Here is a 19286-nt window from a genome sequence, read left to right as displayed (position 1 = left end):
AGTCTTACATTCACTCAAGCAGACGTTTAGACGGGGATAATTAAATTATATATATATATATATATATATATATATATATATATATATATATATATATGTGTGTGTGTGTGTGTGTGTGTGTGTGTATGTGTGTGTGTGTGTGTGTGTGTATAAAGACTAAATTCATACATAACAGTTCACAAATAATATGAAAAATGTTTATTCCCTAAAAGTGAAACATTTAATAATTTATGTTTGGCTAAAGCTTTAACATGCTTTTAATAAGACACTGTAAATAATTGCTGTTTTGAAAGAGTTTTATTCCTTAACCTTTAGAAATATGAACTATACATGCAATATAATCACTCATAGTGCTTTTAATGCATTTAATAATCTTTACAATAACTATGTGTTGTCATGATGCTGGAATTTACAACTTTGAGATGATACCTTGAAAAAATATCAGCATTCAATACTGTTTTCCATACTTTATGATTTTTAAAAATCTCAATATTATAATTAATTATGATTTAATGCACCATTAAAATGCATTAAAAACTAATAGAAACTGCAGTGGCCAGATCAAACCAAGAGCAGTTGTTTACCATAGCAAGAAGAAAGACAAGAACTGAACAATTCATTTTATGTATTCTTTTTTTCTCATGTTATTTTATGGTTTGTATAAAAAAGTGCAATATATTTATTTATTATTTATTTTGGTGCCATAAATGTATGTACTGCGTAAATTGTGCTATATCAAGTTCATAAAGAAGTGATCGATATCCTAATGTATGAAAACTATAAAGATATGTACGTGAAATCTTGCTTCATGAAATAAACATTGATGTGGTGTAATTTATTCTTATTCATGACAGTAATCAAATTTACACTTGTCTACAAATGTGTAATTTCAGCCTGATCTCACGAAGAAACGCAAGCATTTTATGTTTTGTCAGTTTAGTAATCTAATTCGTATGAATTTGTACGAAGTCGAGTTGTACGAAAATGTACGATTTTAAAAAGAAGGCATGGCACCTAACCCCAACCGTCATTGGGTGATGAGCAAATCGTACTAAGTTGTACGAATTAGATCGAACAAATTCATACAAATTAATCTGCGGTCACACTGGGCTTTTCCTCCAATAGACTTCCATTCATACGGACGCCAATGCGTCAGAGAGGAAACGCAGGGTCATGCGTTAAGTTTCGCAGAGTTTCAAGCTTGGCGAACTCTGACCTGCGAAATCGCAACACTAGACTGCGTGAGACCAATTGAGGAATAAAAAATGACCTCTCTGGACAGAAATTTCTAACATGGAGCAATCGCTCACTTTTAAAAATGTCTAATAATCTTGTTTATTCCCGACCCTTTTCGCAGCGCTGCATGACAAAATTTCACATTATCAAACTCTAGTGTGACCGCAGCTTCAGCCACTAAATAAAAAAGTTACGAATTGCCGTGAGATTGCAATGCTAATTTATGGTTGTTTATTAGAATGTATTTGGTGCCAAGAATGCAATATCAAGTGATATGTATTAAATGAAAACTATATAAAACATGTAACAACACAGTTCATACGGTTTGTTGTGGGCAAATGAAGGATAATCAGAATACTAGTAAACAAACATACACAATACAATGTACAATCCAGCTAAATTTAAATATTAGGCAATAAAAAACTCTTTAAAATAACGAATTGACTTATTAACTGAACATAATAAACAGTGAAAGGCCCCTGGTTTTGCATGTAAGTAGTTGCTGTTTGTATGTATTTCTCTTCTCATACGTGAACCCTTTAACTCTTAGATTGTGGATTTTCAAGATGTTTGAAGGCACTTAAAGTGATCGTTCACCTCAAACTGAAGTTCTTTAATCCTTTTCAAATTATTCCGTCTTAATCCAAATTGTCTGTAAAATAGGGGATCTTTTAACCATTGGATTTAATATAGGTTTTTTTTTTTTTCTATGGAACTTGACGGTATAGTCTTTAACTTCCACCCCTTTTTTTTTTTTTGTGTGTTCTCTAGATTCAACTTATCCAAATGCTGGCCAGTGGTGGGGTCAGCCATCTGACAACGCTTTCTTGCCTCTTGTGGTCCAGTCTTCTGCGCCAGAAGCCCCAGTGACTGGGGTTTTGCTTGAAGAAGTGGTCTCTCGTTTGCCGAAAAACAACCCCAAGTTTAATCTGCTTCAGGTTGTTAAAGGTGGTGTTTCCAGCAGTTCTGACTTCACACCCCAAGCTCTGCCTCCAAATACCCCCTCTTCAGCTACTCAGCCTGTGGATCAATCTGGGATGAGTGGTGGAGTGTCACTTCAGGGCTCGTCTGGATCCACCACTACAAGTGGTTCTGGACCAATTGTCTTTGCACAAGGGGGAAGTGGCGGCTTTGCTTCCAAGACTGCAGTTTCTGGCCAGTCCACTAATGACCAGAGCTCCCCTGGTCTGTCTAGTTCAGTTTCTCAAAGTGCCACCTATGGTGTAACTACCCAAGGTACAAGTCTGTTTGCTCCAGGGTCTTCATCCCCATATGCAACCATATCGTTGCCCAAATATGTTACTAGCCAGCTGACAGCTGGACCAAGTTCAAAGCAAGTTACCTCTGTCTATGGCACCCAGACTGGATCCTCTGCCCCTTTCACTTTGCAAGCAAGTACCACATATGATGGAAGAATCCAGACTCCAGGTACCACAAGTCCGTTAGTTTTAGGATCTTCAACCCCATATGTAGCTGTATCATTGCCCCAAGTAACTAGTCAATTGACACCTGCACCAAGTACAAAGCAGGTTACCTCTGTCCATACCACCCAGACAGGATCCCCTGCCCCTTTCACTTTGCAAGAACTACTCCAGGGTCAAGATTCAACAAGCCAGGTTGTTTATGAATCTTCAATCCCATACGTATCTGTATCATTGCCCCAAGTTGTTACTAGTTCGTTGATGCCAGTGCCAAGTTCAAAGCAGGTTACTTCTGTCTATGGCACTCCGAGTGGTTTTTCTGCTCCCTTCACTCTGCAAAGACTACTCCAGGGTAAAGGTTCAACAAGCCAGGTTGATTCAGTACCTTCAACCCCATATGTATCAGTATCATTGCCCCAAGTTGTTACTAGTCAGTTAACACCTGTGCCAAGTTCAAAGCAGGTTACCTCTGTCTATACCACCCAGACAGGATCCTCTGCCCCTTTCACTTTGCAAGAACTACTTGAGGGTCAAGATCCAACAAGCCAGGTTGTTTATGGATCTTCAACCCCATACATCTCCGTATCATTGCCCCAAGTTGTTGCTAGTCAGTTGACACCAGTGCCAAATTCGAAGCAGGTTGTCTCTGTCTATGGCACTCCAACTGGTTCTTTTGCTCCCTTCACTCTGCAAAAACTACTCCAGGGTAAAGGTTCAACAAGCCAGGTTGTTTCAGTACCTTCAACCCCATATGTAGCTGTATCATTGCCCCAAAGTGTTACAAGTCAGTCGATGACAGTGCCAAGTTCAAAACCGGTTACCTCTGTCTATACCACCCAGACTGGATCCCCTTTCACTTTGCAAGAACTACTCCAGGGTCAAGATTCAACAAGCCAGGTTGTTTATGAATCTTCAACCCCGTACGGATCCGTATCATTGCCCAAAGTTGTTAGTAGTCTGACACCTGTGCCAAGTTCAAAGCAGGTTACCTCCGTCTATTCCACCCAGACAGGATCCCCTGCCCCTTTCGCTATGCGAGAACTACTCCAGGGTCAAGATTCAACAAGCCAGGTTTTTTCAGGATCCTCAGCCCCATATGCATCTGTATCATTGCCCCAAGTTTTTACTAGTCAGTTAGCTGGGCCAAGTTCTAAGTCGATTACTGCTGTCTACGGCTCTCAGACCGGTTCCTCTGCTCCTTACACTTTGCAAGGAAGCACCACATATGGTGGACTAATCCAGCCTCAAAATGCCAAAGATGGGCCTTCTACAGGATCCTCTGTCCTCCAGACCTCAACCGGTGACATTTCTAATCCTTCCAGCAGCTTTTCTACCCTGAAACGTTATTACTCTGTCAAGGGTTAGGAAACTGTTCAACTGCTGTATGTTGCAATCGTCCTAAACTGATTTTAATAAAACTTTGAAGTCAAGTTTCCTATGCATGTATGAGTTATTTTTGGGTGTGGGAAGTTTAGTTGTTGTCTGTATGTAGCAAACTGACCTTACAAGGTAATCCACTAAATTGTATTTAGTTTAGCAAGTGACACTTATTTGACTTGGACCTAAAGGTTTAATAGTAAACAAGTGTGGTTTGAGTATGAGACTGTCATTCTACAGAATTTATTTTTTTTTGCCTGGTACACTTAACAGCGATCTTTCACTTGGGGAAAACATTTGGGTTTTTCTACTTTAAAACTTGACTTATTTCACCCCTTTGTTTCAATATGGCAACCGAGTTGACAACATGCGTTTCCAAAAACTGCTTGTGCCTACAACTGTTTACAGAAGGAAGGTGTTTTTAAAGTATATTGAGACGTTTGACCATTCAAAATACAACGTGTTCTTAACTGCATGTAAATGACAAAAATACTGAATATTAGAGAACCTAAAGAAGTTTTTGTCCCGTAATGAATCACTTGTTCGGTTTCAAAAACCTGCTACTGTAAAAAAAAGTTCACTGAACTTATTTCCTGAAGATCCTTTAGTCATGATGTACTACTCACTGTATTATTAATCCAGTATATTTTAGTTATTTTTTGGGAAAATACAGGTCCTTTACAAATTAAATGTAAAAACAAAAGGGAATTGTTTAACGTGATTCAGTTAGTGTATCATCATTGTAAACGTAGTTAAAGCCATTGTAGTATGAATTGTTTCGCTACACTGCTGTGTGGATGTTTTTATGTGTGACAAACAGTCGGGTAAAGGCCAGACAGAGTTTACACTTTAGATCAAGTGATTTGGGCTACTAGTGTGTAATACAAAACAACCAGTCTCTTTATTTTAGAAGTGCTAAGATTATGGAATAATGGATTGTATGGATTGTTACTTATTGCAATCTTTTCACTGTATATTTAACAGAAAAAATGTTCTTTAAGAAGTCTAAATAAGAATGTCAAAATAAGACGACTCTCATCAGTGTGAATCACAATTTCTTAAATTAAGCGACTGAATAGGTTGACGCATCAAAGTCTAAGATAATGGAAGAGCACAGCACAAACAGCATTGCTTTAGTACCCTTTTTTAAATTGTGTCTAAATAAATGATCAATAGACATTTCTTCTTTCGTCATGTACTGTTAGATTACTTTACACTTGTCTACAAATGTGCGATTTCAGCCTGATCTCACAAGGAAACGTAAGTATTTTACGTTTTGTCAGTTTAGTGGCTAATTCGTATGAATTTGTATGAAGTTGAGTTGTATGAAAATGTACGATTTTAAAAAGGAGGCATGACACCTAACCCCAACCGTCATTGGGTGATGAGCAAATCGTACTAAATAGTGTGAATTAGATCGTATGAAAAGTTACGAATTGCTGTGAGATCGTGTTGGTATTTTAGTGCAAAGAATGCAATATCAAGTGATATTTATTGAATGAAAACTATATAAAACATGCAACAACACAGTTCATACGGTTTGTTGTGGGCAAATGAAGGATAATCAGAATACTAGTAAACAAATATACAATACAATGTACAATCCAGCTAAATTGATATATTAGGCAATAAAAAACTCTATAAAAATAACGAATTGACTTATTAACTGAACATAATAAACAGTGAAAGGCTGGGATTAGCTGCTTTACAATGTTTAAACAGCAGAGGGGGTCAGAGTCTTCACAAAACATTCATCAATTATCTTTCAACAGCCAGAGATTTCCCCAGGTGAACAGTGTTCCTGTAATGAGTGACTTCATTGAGTGGCTGAAGGCCTATAAAACACACTTACCTCCAACACTGTGCAGGCTTGGATCTGTGGCTTGTTTATGGGGATTTGGAATCATAAGCGATCAGAGTTTGGTTTTGTTGCTTGGTTTTATTAAGCCATGGATCAAGGGTGGAAAAAGTGAGTTTATCCAGCTGCACTGTGTGTGTTTGGTTTAACAAATGTTGAGTTCCTGAAAATGATCAATGTATTGATGCTGTCTCTTTCTACCTGTAGGTTACTCTTGCTAGTAGTCTTCCTGCAATTTTGGAAGAATGCTCCTGGTTTTGCATGTGAGTAGTTGCTGTTTGTATGTATTCTTCCTCTCATATGTGAACCCTTTATCAACTCTTAGATTGTGGATTTTCAAGATGTTTGAAGGCACTTAAAGTGATCGTTCACCTCAAACTGAAGTTCTTTAATCCTTTTCAAATTATTCCGTCTTAATCCAAATTGTCTGTAAAATAGGGGACCTTTTAACCATTGGATTTTATATAGGTTTTTTTTTTTTTCTATGGAACTTGACGGTATAGTCTTTAACTTCCACCCCTTTTTTTTGTGTGTTCTCTAGATTCAACTTATCCAAATGCTGGCCAGTGGTGGGGTCAGCCATCTGACAATGCTTTCTTGCCTCTTGTGGTCCAGTCTTCTGTGCCAGAAGCCCCAGTGACTGAGGTTTTGCTTGAAGAAGTGGTCTCTCGTTTGCCGAAAAACAACCCCAAGTTTAATCTGCTTCAGGTTGTTAAAGGTGGTGTTTCCAGCAGTTCTGACTCCACACCCCAAGCTCTGCCTCCAAATACCCCCTCTTCAGCTACTCAGTCTGTGGATCAATCTGGGATGAGTGGTGTAGTGTCACTTCAGGGCTCTTCTGGATCCACCACTACAAGTGGTTCTGGACAAATTGTCTTTGCACAAGGGGGAAGTGGCGGCTTTGCTTCCAAGACTGCAGTTTCTGGCCAGTCCACTAATGACCAGAGCTCCCCTGGTCTGTCTAGTTCAGTTTCTCAAAGTACCACCTATGGTGTAACTACCCAAGGTACAAGTCCGTTTGCTCCAGGGTCTTCATCCCCATATGCAACCATATCGTTGCCCAAATATGTTACTAGCCAGCTGACAGCTGGACCAAGTTCAAAGCAAGTTACCTCTGTCTATGGCACCCAGACTGGATCCTCTGCCCCTTTCACTTTGCAAGCAAGTACCACATATGATGGAAGAATCCAGACTCCAGATACCACAAGTCCGTTAGTTTTAGGATCTTCAACCCCATATGTAGCTGTATCATTGCCCCAAGTAACTAGTCAATTGACACCTGCACCAAGTACAAAGCAGGTTACCTCTGTCTATACCACCCAGACAGGATCCTCTGCCCCTTTCACTTTGCAAGAACTACTCCAGGGTCAAGATTCAACAAGCCATGTTGTTTATGAATCTTCAACCCCATACGTATCTGTATCATTGCCCCAAGTTGTTACTAGTTCGTTGACACCAGTGCCAAGTTCAAAGCAGGTTACTTCTGTCTATGGCACTCCGAGTGGTTCTTCTGCTCCCTTCACTCTGCAAAGACTACTCCAGGGTAAAGGTCCAACAAGCCAGGTTGTTTCAGTACCTTCAACCCCATATGTAGCTGTATCAATGCCCAAAGTTGTTACTAGTCAGTTAACACCTGTGCCAAGTTCAAAGCAGGTTACCTCAGTCTATACCACCCAGACAGGATCCCCTGCCCCTTTCACTTTGCAAGAGCTACTCCAGGGTAAAGTTTCAACAAGCCAGGTTGTTTCAGTACCTTCAACCCCATATGTAACTGTATCAACACCCCAAGTTGTTACTAGTCAGTTAACACCTGTGCCAAGTTCAAAGCAGGTTACTACTGTCTACACCACCCAGACAGGTTCCCCTGCCCCTTTCACTTTGCAAGAATTACTCGAGGGTCAAGATCAAACAAGCCAGGTTGTTTATGGATCTTCAACCCCATACATCTCAGTATCGTTGCCCCAAGTTGTTGCTAGTCAGTTGACATCTGTGCCAAGTTCTAAGCAAATTACCTCTGTCTATGGCACCCAGACCGGATCCTTTGCACCTTTAACTTTGCAAGAAAGTACCACATATGATGGTCTGATCCAGACTGTAGATACCACAGATCAGTTAGTTTCAGGATCAACCCCATATGTAGCTGTATCAATGCCCAAAGTTGTTGCTAGTCAGTTAACACCTGTGCCAAATTCGAAGCAGGTTACCTCTGTCTATGGCACTATGACTGGTTCTTCTGCTCCCTTCACTTTGCAAAAACTACTCCAGGGTAAGGGTTCAACAAGCCAGGTTATTTCAGTACCTTCAACCCCATATGTTGCTGTATCATTGCCCCAAAGTGTTACAAGTCAGTCGATGACCGTGCCAAGTTCAAAACCGGTTACCTCTGTCTATACCACCCAGACTGGATCCTCTGCCCCTTTCACTTTGCAAGAACTACTCCAGGGTCAAGATTCAACAAGCCAGGTTGTTTATGGATCTTCAACCCCGTACGGATCCGTATCATTGCCCAAAGTTGTTAGTAGTCTGACACCTGTGCCAAGTTCAAAGCAGGTTACCTCAGTCTATTCCACCCAGACAGGATCCTCTGCCCCTTTCGCTATGCGAGAACTACTCCAGGGTCAAGATTCAACAAGCCAGGTTTCTTCAGGATCCTCAACCCCATATGCATCTGTGTCAATGCCCCAAGTTTTTACTAGTCAGTTAGCTGGGCCAAGTTCTAAGTCGATTACTGCTGTCTACGGCTCTCAGACCGGTTCCTCTGCTCCTTACACTTTGCAAGGAAGCACCACATATGGTGGACTAATCCAGCCTCAAAATGCCAAAGATGGGTCTTCTACAGGATCCTCTGTCCTCCAGACCTCAACTGGTGACATTTCTAATCCTTCCAGCAGCTTTTCTACCCTGAAACGTTATTACTCTGTCAAGGGTTAGGAAACTGTTCAACTGCTGTATGTTGCAATCGTCCTAAACTGATTTTATTAAAACTTTGAAGTCAAGTTTCCTATGCATGTATGAGTTTTTTTTGGGTGTGGGAAGTTTAGTTGTCAGTATGTAGCAAACTGACCTTACAAGGTAATCCACTAAATTGTATTTAGTTTAGCAAGTGACACTTATTTGACTTGGACCTACAGGTTTAATAGTAAACAAGTGTGGTTTGAGTATGAGACTGTCATTCTACAGAATTTTTATTTTTTGCCTGGTACACTTAACAGCGATCTTTCACTTGGGGAAAACATTTGGGTTTTTCTACTTTAAAACTTGACTTATTTCACCCCTTTGTTTCAATATGGCAAATGAGTTAACAACATGTGTTTCCAAAACTGCTTGTGCCTACAACTGTTTACAGAAGGAAGGTGTTTTTAAAGTATATTGAGACTTTTGACCATTCAAAATACAACGTGTTCTTAACTGCATGATGTAAATGACAAAAATACTGAGTATTAGAGAACCTATAAAGGTTTTTGTCCCATAAAGAATCACTTGTTCTGTTTCAAAAACCTGCTACTGTAAAAAAAGTTCACTGAACTTATTTCCTGAAGATCCTTTAGCCATGATGTAGTACTCACTGAATTGTTAATCCAGTATATTCTAGTTATTTTTTGGGAAAATAGTTCCTTTACAAATTAAATGTAAAAACAAATGGGAATTGTTTAACGTGATTCAGGTAATGTATCATGATTGCCAATGTAGTATGAATTGTTAAGCTACACTTGTTTTATGTGTGTGGCTCAGTGTGACACAGTCTGGTAAAGGCCAGACAGAGTTTACACTTTAGAGCAAGAGATCTGGTCTACTAGTGTGTATTACAAAACAACCTGTCTCTTTATTTTAGAAGTGCTAAGATTATAGATTAATGGATTGGTACTTATTGCAATCTTTTCACTGTATATTTAACAGAGAAAATGTTCTATAAGACGACTCTCATCAGTGTGAATCACAATTTCTTAAGTTAAGCGACTGAGCAGGTTGCCGCACCAAAGTCTAAGATAATGGAAGAGCACGGCACAAACAGCGTTGCTTTAGTACCCTTTCTTTAACTGTGTCTAAAGAAATGATCAATAGACTTTTCGTCTTTTGCCATATACTGTTAGATTACTTTACACTTGTCTACAAATGTCTAATTTCAGCCTGATCTCACGAAGAAACACAAGTATTTTACGTTTTGTCAGTTTAGTGGCTAATTCGTATGAATTTGTACGAAGTTGAGTTGTATGAAAATGTACGATTTTAAAAAGGAAGCATGGAACCCCAACCGTCATTGGGTGATGAGCAAATCGTAGTAAATAGTGTGAATTAGATGGTACAAATTCTTACAAATTAACCACTAAATCAAAAAGCAACGAATTGCTGTGAGATCGTGTTGGTATTTTAGTGCCAAGAATGCAATATCAAGTGATATGTATTAAATGAAAACTATATAAAACATGTAACAACTCAGTTCATACGGTTTGTTGTGGGCAAATGAAGGATAATTAGAATACTAGTAAACAAACATACACAATACAATGTACAATCCAGCTATATTGATATATTAGGCAATAAAATCTCTATAAAAATAACGAATTGACTTATTAACTGAACATAATAAACAGTGAAAGGCTGGGACTAGCTGCTTTACAATGTTTAAACAGCAGAGGGGGTCAGAGTCTTCACAAAACATTCATCAATTATCTTTCAACAGCCAGAGATTTCCCCAGGTGAACAGTGTTCCTGTAATGAGTGACTTCATTGAGTGGCTGAAGGCCTATAAAACACACTTACCTCCAACACTGTGCATGCTTGGATCTGTGGCTTGTTTATGGGGATTTGGAATCATAAGCGATCAGAGTTTGGTTTTGTTGCTTGGTTTTATTAAGTCATGGATCAAGGGTGGAAAAGGTGAGTTTATCGAGCTGCACTGTGTGTGTTTGGTTCAACAAATGTTGAGTTCTTGAAAATGATCAATGTATTGATGCTCTCTCTTTCTACCTGTAGGTTACTCTTGCTAGTAGTCTTCCTGCAATTTTGGAAGAATGCTCCTGGTTTTGCATGTAAGTAGTTGCTGTTTGTATGTATTTCTCTTCTCATACGTGAACCCTTTATCAACTCTTAGATTGTGGATTTTCAAGATGTTTGAAGGCATTTAAAGTGATCATTCACCTCAAACTGAAGTTCTTTAATCCTTTTCAAATTATTCCGTCTTAATCCAAATTGTCTGTAAAATAGGGGATCTTTTAACCATTGGATTTAAAATAGGTTTTTTTTTTCTATGGAACTTGACGGTTTAGTCTTTAACTTCCACCCCTTTTTTTGTGTGTGTTCTCTAGATTCAACTTATCCAAATGCTGGCCAGTGGTGGGGTCAGCCATCTGACAACGCTTTCTTGCCTCTTGTGGTCCAGTCTTCTGTGCCAGAAGCCCCAGTGACTGGGGTTTTGCTTGAAGAAGTGGTCTCTCGTTTGCCGAAAAACAACCCCAAGTTTAATCTGCTTCAGGTTGTTAAAGGTGGTGTTTCCAGCAGTTCTGACTCCACACCCCAAGCTCTGCCTCCAAATACCCCCTCTTCAGCTACTCAGCCTGTGGATCAATCTGGGATGAGTGGTGTAGTGTCACTTCAGGGCTCCTCTGGATCCACCACTACAAGTGGTTCTGGACAAATTGTCTTTGCACAAGGGGGAAGTGGTGGCTTTGCTTCCAAGACTGCAGTTTCTGGCCAGTCCACTAATGACCAGAGCTCCCCTGGTCTGTCTAGTTCAGTTTCTCAAAGTGCCACCTATGGTGTAACTACCCAAGGTACAAGTCCGTTTGCTCCAGGGTCTTCATCCCCATATGCAACCATATCGTTGCCCAAATATGTTACTAGCCAGCTGACAGCTGGACCAAGTTCAAAGCAAGTTACCTCTGTCTATGGCACCCAGACCGGACCCTCTGCCCCTTTCACTTTGCAAGCAAGTACCACATATGATGGAAGAATCCAGACTCCAGATACCAAAAGTCCGTTAGTTTTAGGATCTTCAACCCCATATGTAGCTGTATCAATGCCCCAAGTAACTAGTCAATTGACACCTGCACCAAGTACAAAGCAGGTTACCTCTGTCTATACCACCCAGACAGGATCCCCTGCTCCTTTCACTTTGCAAGAACTACTCCAGGGTCAAGATTCAACAAGCCAGGTTGTTTATGAATCTTCAACCCCATACGTATCTGTATCATTGCCCCAAGTTGTTACTAGTTCGTTGACACCAGTGCCAAGTTCAAAGCAGGTTACTTCTGTCTATGGCACTCCGAGTGGTTCTTCTGCTCCCTTCACTCTGCAAAGACTACTCCAGGGTAAAGGTTCAACAAGCCAGGTTGTTTCAGTACCTTCAACCCCATATGTAGCTGTATCAATGCCCAAAGTTGTTACTAGTCAGTTAACACCTGTGCCAAGTTCAAAGCAGGTTACCTCAGTCTATACCACCCAGACAGGATCCTCTGCCCCTTTCACTTTGCAAGAGCTACTCCAGGGTAAAGTTTCAACAAGCCAGGTTGTTTCAGTACCTTCAACCCCATATGTAACTGTATCAACACCCCAAGTTGTTACTAGTCTGTTGACACCTGTGCCAAGTTCAAAGCAGGTTACTACTGTCTACACCACCCAGACGGGTTCCCCTGCCCCTTTCACTTTGCAAGAACTACTCGAGGGTCAAGATCAAACAAGCCAGGTTGTTTATGGATCTTCAACCCCATACATCTCCGTATCCTTGCCCCAAGTTGTTGCTAGTCAGTTGACATCTGTGCCAAGTTCTAAGCAAGTTACCTCTGTCTATGGCACCCAGACCGGATCCTTTGCACCTTTAACTTTGCAAGAAAGTACCACATATGACGGTCTGATCCAGACTGTAGATACCACAGATCAGTTAGTTTCAGGATCAACCCCATATGTAGCTGTATCATTGCCCCAAGTAACTAGTCAGTTGACACCAGTGCCAAATTCGAAGCCGGTTACCTCTGTCTATGGCACTATGACTGGTTCTTCTGCTCCCTTCACTTTGCAAAAACTACTCCAGGGTAAAGGTTCAACAAGCCAGGTTATTTCAGTACCTTCAACCCCATATGTAGCTGTATCATTGCCCCAAAGTGTTACAAGTCAGTCGATGACCGTGCCAAGTTCAAAACCGGTTACCTCTGTCTATACAACCCAGACTGGATCCTCTGCCCCTTTCACTTTGCAAGAACTACTCCAGGGTCAAGATTCAACAAGCCAGGTTGTTTATGAATCTTCAACCCCGTACGGATCCGTATCATTGCCCAAAGTTGTTACTAGTCTGACACCTGTGCCAAGTTCAAAGCAGGTTACCTCAGTCTATTCCACCCAGACAGGATCCTCTGCCCCTTTTGCTATGCGAGAACTACTCCAGGGTCAAGATTCAACAAGCCAGGTTTTTTCAGGATCCTCAACCCCATATGCATCTGTATCAATGCCCCAAGTTTTTACTAGTCAGTTAGCTGGGCCAAGTTCTAAGTCAATTACTGCTGTCTACGGCTCTCAGACCGGTTCCTCTGCTCCTTACACTTTGCATGGAAGCACCACTTATGGTGGACTAATCCAGCCTCAAAATGCCAAAGATGGGTCTTCTACAGGATCCTCTGTCCTCCAGACCTCAACCGGTGACATTTCTAATCCTTCCAGCAGCTTTTCTACCCTGAAACGTTATTACTCTGTCAAGGGTTAGGAAACTGTTCAACTGCTGTATGATGCAATCGTCCTAAACTGATTTTAATAAAATTTTGAAGTCAAGTTTCCTATGCATGTATGAGTTATTTTTGGGTGTGGGAAGTTTAGTTGTTGCCAGTATGTTGCAAACTGACCTTACAAGGTAATCCACTAAATTGTATTTAGTTTAGCAAGTGACACTCGTTTGACTTGGACCTAAAGGTTTAATAGTAAACAAGTGTGGTTTGAGTATGAGACTGTCATTCTACATAATTTATTTATTTTTGCCTGGTACACTTAACAGCGATCTTTCACTTGGGGAAAACATTTGGGTTTCTCTACTTTAAAACTTGACTTATTTCACCCCTTTGTTTCAATATGGCAACTGAGTAAGCAACATGTGATTCCAAAAACTGCTTGTGCCTACAACTGTTTACAGAAGGAAGGTGTTTTTAAAGTATATTGAGACTTTTGACCATTCAAAATACAACGTGTTCTTAACTGCATGATGTAAATGACCAAAATACTGAGTATTAAAGAACCTATAGAGGTTTTTGTCCCACAATGAATCACTTGTTCTGTTTCAAAAACCTGCTACTGCAAAAAATAAAGTTCACTGAACTTATTTCCTGAAGATCCTTTAGCCATGATGTACTACTCACTGAATTGTTAATCCAGTATATTCTAGCTATTTTTTGGGAAAATACAGTTCCTTTACAAATTAAATGTAAAAACAAAAGGGAATTGTTTAACGTGATTCAGTTAGTGTATCATGATTGCCAATGTAGTATGAATTGTTAAGCTACACTTGTTTTATGTGTGTGGTTCAGCGTGACAAACAGTCTGGTAAAGGCCAGACGGAGTTTACACTTTAGAGCAAGTGATTTGGGCTACTAGTGTGCATTACAAAACAACCTGTCTCTTTATTTTAGAAGTGCTAAGATTATAGATTAATGGATTGGTACTTATTGCAATCTTTTCACTGTATATTTAACAGAGAAAATGTTCTATAAGACGGCTCTCATCAGTGTGAATCACAATTTCTTAAGTTAAGCGACTGAGTAGGTTGACGCACCAAAGTCTAAGATAATGGAAGAGCACGGCACAAACAGCGTTGCTTTAGTACCCTTTCTTTAACTGTGTCTAAAGAAATGATCAATAGACTTTTCGTCTTTTGCCATATACTGTTAGATTACTTTACACTTGTCTACAAATGTCTAATTTCAGCCTGATCTCACAAGAAAACGTAAGTATTTTACGTTTTGTCAGTTTAGTGGCTAATTCGTATGAATTTGTACGAAGTTGAGTTGTATGAAAATGTACGATTTTAAAAAGGAGGCATGGAACCCCAACCGTCATTGGGTGATGAGCAAATCGTACTAAATAGTGTGAATTAGATCGTACGAATTCTTACAAATTAACCACTAAATCAAAAAGTTACGAATTGCTGTGAGATCGTGTTGGTATTTTAGTGCAAAGAATGCAATATCAAGTGATATGTATTAAATGAAAACTATATAAAACATGTAACAACACAGTTCATACAGTTTGTTGTGGGCAAATGAAGGATAATCAGAATACTAGTAAACAAATATACAATACAATGTACAATCCAGCTAAATTGATATATTAGGCAATAAAAAACTATAAAATAACGAATTGACATTAACTGAACATAATAAACAGTGAAAGGCTGGGATTAGCTGCTTTACAATGTTTAAACAGCAGAGGGAGTCAGAGTCTTCACAAAACATTCATCAATTATCTTTCAACAGCCAGAGATTTCCCCAGGTGAACAGTGTTCCTGTAATGAGTGACTTCATTGAGTGGCTGAAGGCCTATAAAACACACTTACCTCCAGCACTGCGCATGCTTGGATCTGTGGCTTGTTTATGGGGATTTGGAATCATAAGCGATCAGAGTTTGGTTTTGTTGCTTGGTTTTATTAAGCCATGGATCAAGGGTGGAAAAGGTGAGTTTATCCAGCTGCACTGTGTGTGTTTGGTTCAACAAATGTTGAGTTCTTGAAAATGATCAATGTATTGATGCTCTCTCTTTCTACCTGTAGGTTACTCTTGTTAGTAGTCTTCCTGCAGTTTTGGAAGAATGCCCCTGGTTTTGCATGTGAGTAGTTGATGGATTTTTTTATTTTTTTTTCATTTTTAAATCAACTCTTAGATTGTGATGGGCACTTTAAGTGATTGTTCCCCTCAAACTGAAATTCTTCAATCCTTCCCTTTTCTAATTATTTTGCTTTAACTTTTTTTTTTTTGTGTGTGGGTTCTCTAGATTCAACTTATCCAAATGCTGGCCAGTGGTGGGGTCAGCCATCTGACAATGCTTTCTTGCCTCTTGTGGTCCAGTCTTCTGTGCCAGAAGCCCCAGTGACTGGGGTTTTGCTTGAAGAAGTGGTCTCTCGTTTGCCGAAAAACAACCCCAAGTTTAATCTGCTTCAGGTTGTTAAAGGTGGTGTTTCCAGCAGTTCTGACTCCACACCCCAAGCTCTACCTCCAAATACCCCCTCTTCAGCTACTCAGCCTGTGGATCAATCTGGGATGAGTGGTGTAGTGTCACTTCAGGGCTCGTCTGGATCCACCACTACAAGTGGTTCTGGACCAATTGTCTTTGCACAAGGGGGAAGTGGCGGCTTTGTTTCCAAGACTGCAGTTTCTGGCCAGTCCACTAATGACCAGAGCTCCCCTGGTCTGTCTAGTTCAGTTTCTCAAAGTGCCACCTATGGTGTGACTACCCAAGGTACAAGTCCGTTTGCTCCAGGGTCTTCATCCCCATATGCAACCATATCATTGCCCAAATATGTTACTAGTCAGCTGATAGCTGGACCAAGTTCAAAGGAAGTTACCTCTGTCTATGGCACCCAGACCGGACCCTTTGCCCCTTTCACTTTGCAAGAGCTGCTCCAGGGTAAAGGTTCAACAAGCCAGGTTGTTTCAGTACCTTCAACCCCATATGTAGCTGTATCAACACCCCAAGTTGTTACTAGTCTGACACCTGTGCCAAGTTCAAAGCAGGTTACCTCTGTCTATACCACCCAGACAGGATCCTCTGCTCCTTTAACTTTGCAAGAACTACTCCAGGGTCAAGATTCAACAAGCCAGGTTGTTTATAAATCTTCAACCCCATACGTATCCGTATCATTGCCCCAAGCTTTTACTAGTCAGTTGATGCCTGTGCCAAGTTCAAAGCAGGTTACTTCTGTCTACGGCACTTCGAGTGGTTCTTCTGCTCCCTTCACTTTGCAAAGACTACTCCAGGGTAAAGGTTCAACAAGCCAGATTGTTTCAGTACCTTCAACCCCATATGTAGCTGTTTCAATGCCCAAAGTTGTTACTAGTAAGTTGACACCTGTGCCAAGTACAGAGCAGGTTACCTCCGTCTATACCTCCCAGACAGGATCCCCTGCCCCTTTAACTTTGCAAGAACTACTTGAGGGTCAAGAACAAACAAGCCAGGTTGTTTATGGATCTTCAACCCCATGCATCTCCGTATCATTGCCCCAAGTTGTTGCTAGTCAGTTGACACCTGTGCCAAGTTCAAAGCAGGTTACTTCTGTCTATGGCACTACGACTGGTTCTTTTGCTCCCTTCACTCTGCAAAGTCTACTTCAGGGTAAAGGTTCACCAAGCCAGGTTGTTTCAGTACCTTCAACCCCATATGTAGCTGTATCATTGCCCCAAAGTGTTACAAGTCAGTCGATGAAAGTGCCAAGTTCAAAACCGGTTACCTCTGTTTATACCACCCAGACTGGATCCCCTTTCACTTTGCAAGAACTACTCCAGGGTCAAGATTCACCAAGCCAGGTTTTTTCAGGATCCTCAACCCCATATGCATCTGTATCATTGCCCCAAGTTTTTACTAGTCAGTTAGCTGGGCCAAGTTCTAAGTCGATTACTGCTGTCTACGGCTCTCAGACCGGTTCCTCTGCTCCTTACACTTTGCAAGGAAGCACCACATACGGTGGACTAATCCAGCCTCAAAATGCCAAAGATGGGTCTTCTACAGGATCCTCTGTCCTCCAGACCTTAACTGGTGACACTTCCAATCCTTCCAGCAGCTTTTCTACCCTGAAACGTTATTACTCTGTCAAGGGTTAGGAAACTGTTCAACTGCTGTATGATGCAATCGTCCTAAACTGATTTTAATAAAATTTTGAAGTCAAGTTTCCTATGCATGTATGAGTTATTTTTGGGTGTGAGAAATTTAGTTGTTGTCAGTATGTAGCAAACTGACCTTACAAGGTAATCCACTAAATTGTATTTAGTTTAGCAAGTGACACTTATTTGACTTGGACCTACAGGTTTAATAGTAAACAAGTGTGGTTTGAGTATGAGACTGTCATACTACAGAATTTTTTATTATTATTAATTTTTTTTTTCTCTCACATGTTCCTAACAGCATTCCTGCTCTTGGGGAAAAATTAAAGTTTCTCTACTTTAAAACTTACAAAGCAGTCAAATCAGAAGTTGAGGAATAAAATGTTGGTGTGACATTTAATATAATACATCAAATTTGCATCTTTGACTCTTACTGTATTTAAAGGCACTTAATTTCAAGGTTAAGTCAAGATGACTATTTATCTAACATTTTTAAAAGAGCTAATAGCAGTTTTTAAATAGCAAGATGACATTAGTCGATCAGCTATCCTTAACTCGCATTGTTCATTAGTTTACTTTGACATTTAACAATGATAACAATGAAAATTTTTAATTTTTTTCTTATAAAGATAAGGAGTTTCTCCTCAGTTGTGTGCAGATCTGAGCGTTTCCATTAAACGTTTTCTATGGTGTGAAGCAAAATGCACATTAAAAAGGGTGGATGGAGACACTGACTTTTCAGGCCTGTAGCCAACCTATTAAAAGGAGTAGTTCTTTTTATTTGCTTCAAATAATTTGCAGTTATTTGAGGTTCAAATGCATTTTAGCAAAGAGCCTATGACCAAAAGGCGACGCTCAATGGAACGCTCCATTTCAACAGCAGCGGCCAGCCTCGCGATTCCACCATTTTGGAGTGAAAGGGAGCGGCCGTCCATTGGATCTAACTGCTGTCGCGATGGCAAGCAGCTGCTTTGTTTTATTTATTTATTTAAAAAGTGCATTAAAGCTGAGATACAACCTGAAAGATGACACTACAACACTTACCATCACAATCATCAGCACTTTTAATAGTTTAGTTACAGACATATAATATGCTGCTGTTCTATTGGAGTTTTCATTCCAAAATGCCCGCTCGCCATCTAGTGGCTGTTTCCCAAAGTGCACTAGAGGGTCGCCTCTTGGTGATTCTATGCTCATTTTTTAGTGACATTTTAAACGCAAATTTTTGCTAAATTAGCTTGTTGGATGGTTATTATTATGGCACTTTCTGATACTACAAAAATACTTCCTACATTTTTGTCAAAGTGCTTAAACTATTTATTTATTTATTTACAAAAGTGCATTTAAACTAAGCTATTATAGTTTTATATGCAGTTGAGGTCAGAATTATTCACTCCCTGTTTATTTCTCCCAATTTCTGTTTACGGAGAGCAGATTTCTCCAACACATTTCTAATCATAACAGTGTTAATAACTCATCTCTAATAACTGATTTATTTATGTCATGATGACAGTGAATAATATTAGACTAGATATTCTTCAAGACACTAGTGTTCAGCTTAAAGTGGCATGTAAAGGCTTCACTAGGGTAATTAGGGTAAAGTTAGGG

The 19286-nt window shown here is 40.0% G+C and overlaps 5 protein-coding genes across 10 annotated transcripts in view; 4 read left to right on the top strand and 1 right to left on the bottom strand.

Moving 5' to 3' along the window:
• The window catches only part of LOC137487271 (uncharacterized), a 98951-nt gene that overhangs the window by 37396 nt on the left and 42269 nt on the right, over positions 1-19286 (bottom strand). The gene's annotated exons all lie outside the window — the stretch shown is intronic.
• Positions 2039-4087, top strand: LOC141381803 (uncharacterized). 4 transcript variants are annotated; one of them, XM_073948412.1, is made up of 2 exons: positions 2039-2852; positions 3207-4087. In XM_073948412.1, exons 1-2 carry the CDS (start codon positions 2274-2276, stop codon positions 4020-4022), a joined length of 1395 nt encoding a protein of 464 aa, XP_073804513.1. In that variant the 5' UTR covers positions 2039-2273; the 3' UTR covers positions 4023-4087. The 4 variants fall into 4 exon arrangements, with proteins under 4 accessions (XP_073804513.1, XP_073804512.1, XP_073804511.1 ...); XM_073948411.1 differs by having other exon boundaries at positions 2039-3119; positions 3297-4087; XM_073948410.1 differs by having other exon boundaries at positions 2039-3554; positions 3729-4087.
• Positions 5901-8888, top strand: LOC131384668 (uncharacterized). 2 transcript variants are annotated; one of them, NM_001423501.1, is given in 4 exon segments: positions 5903-6003; positions 6100-6155; positions 6434-7441; positions 7619-8888. In NM_001423501.1, coding segments are annotated over 4 exon segments (2289 nt in total). In that variant the 5' UTR covers positions 5903-5983; the 3' UTR covers positions 8824-8888.
• Positions 10668-13662, top strand: zgc:173770. 2 transcript variants are annotated; one of them, XM_073945493.1, is made up of 4 exons: positions 10668-10770; positions 10867-10922; positions 11199-12220; positions 12398-13650. In XM_073945493.1, exons 1-4 carry the CDS (start codon positions 10751-10753, stop codon positions 13583-13585), a joined length of 2286 nt encoding a protein of 761 aa, XP_073801594.1. In that variant the 5' UTR covers positions 10668-10750; the 3' UTR covers positions 13586-13650.
• Positions 15436-17743, top strand: si:dkey-172k15.19. Its single transcript, XM_002661864.8, has 3 exons — positions 15436-15538; positions 15635-15690; positions 15856-17743. Exons 1-3 carry the CDS (start codon positions 15519-15521, stop codon positions 17676-17678), a joined length of 1899 nt encoding a protein of 632 aa, XP_002661910.3. The 5' UTR covers positions 15436-15518; the 3' UTR covers positions 17679-17743.

This window comes from Danio rerio, chromosome 4, assembly GCF_049306965.1.
Source record: "Danio rerio strain Tuebingen ecotype United States chromosome 4, GRCz12tu, whole genome shotgun sequence".
NCBI lineage: Eukaryota > Metazoa > Chordata > Actinopteri > Cypriniformes > Danionidae > Danio > Danio rerio.
This window is presented reverse-complemented; position numbering and strand designations above follow the sequence as displayed.

What these genes read in the sequence shown, in the direction of transcription:
- LOC141381803 (XM_073948409.1), top strand. Translation starts at nt 2,274, where the DNA reads ATGAGTGGTGGAGTGTCACTTCAGGGCTCGTCTGGATCCACCACTACA.
- LOC131384668 (XM_073945519.1), top strand. Translation starts at nt 5,984, where the DNA reads ATGGATCAAGGGTGGAAAAA. An exon ending in ATGGATCAAGGGTGGAAAAA is followed by an intron (nt 6,004 to 6,099) that starts GTGAGTTTATCC and finishes TTCTACCTGTAG; the next exon opens with GTTACTCTTGCTAGTAGTCT. An exon ending in GAATGCTCCTGGTTTTGCAT is followed by an intron (nt 6,156 to 6,433) that starts GTGAGTAGTTGC and finishes TGTGTTCTCTAG; the next exon opens with ATTCAACTTATCCAAATGCT.
- zgc:173770 (XM_073945493.1), top strand. Translation starts at nt 10,751, where the DNA reads ATGGATCAAGGGTGGAAAAG. An exon ending in GAATGCTCCTGGTTTTGCAT is followed by an intron (nt 10,923 to 11,198) that starts GTAAGTAGTTGC and finishes TGTGTTCTCTAG; the next exon opens with ATTCAACTTATCCAAATGCT. An exon ending in GTAAAGGTTCAACAAGCCAG is followed by an intron (nt 12,221 to 12,397) that starts GTTGTTTCAGTA and finishes TCAACAAGCCAG; the next exon opens with GTTGTTTCAGTACCTTCAAC.
- si:dkey-172k15.19 (XM_002661864.8), top strand. Translation starts at nt 15,519, where the DNA reads ATGGATCAAGGGTGGAAAAG. An exon ending in ATGGATCAAGGGTGGAAAAG is followed by an intron (nt 15,539 to 15,634) that starts GTGAGTTTATCC and finishes TTCTACCTGTAG; the next exon opens with GTTACTCTTGTTAGTAGTCT. An exon ending in GAATGCCCCTGGTTTTGCAT is followed by an intron (nt 15,691 to 15,855) that starts GTGAGTAGTTGA and finishes TGGGTTCTCTAG; the next exon opens with ATTCAACTTATCCAAATGCT.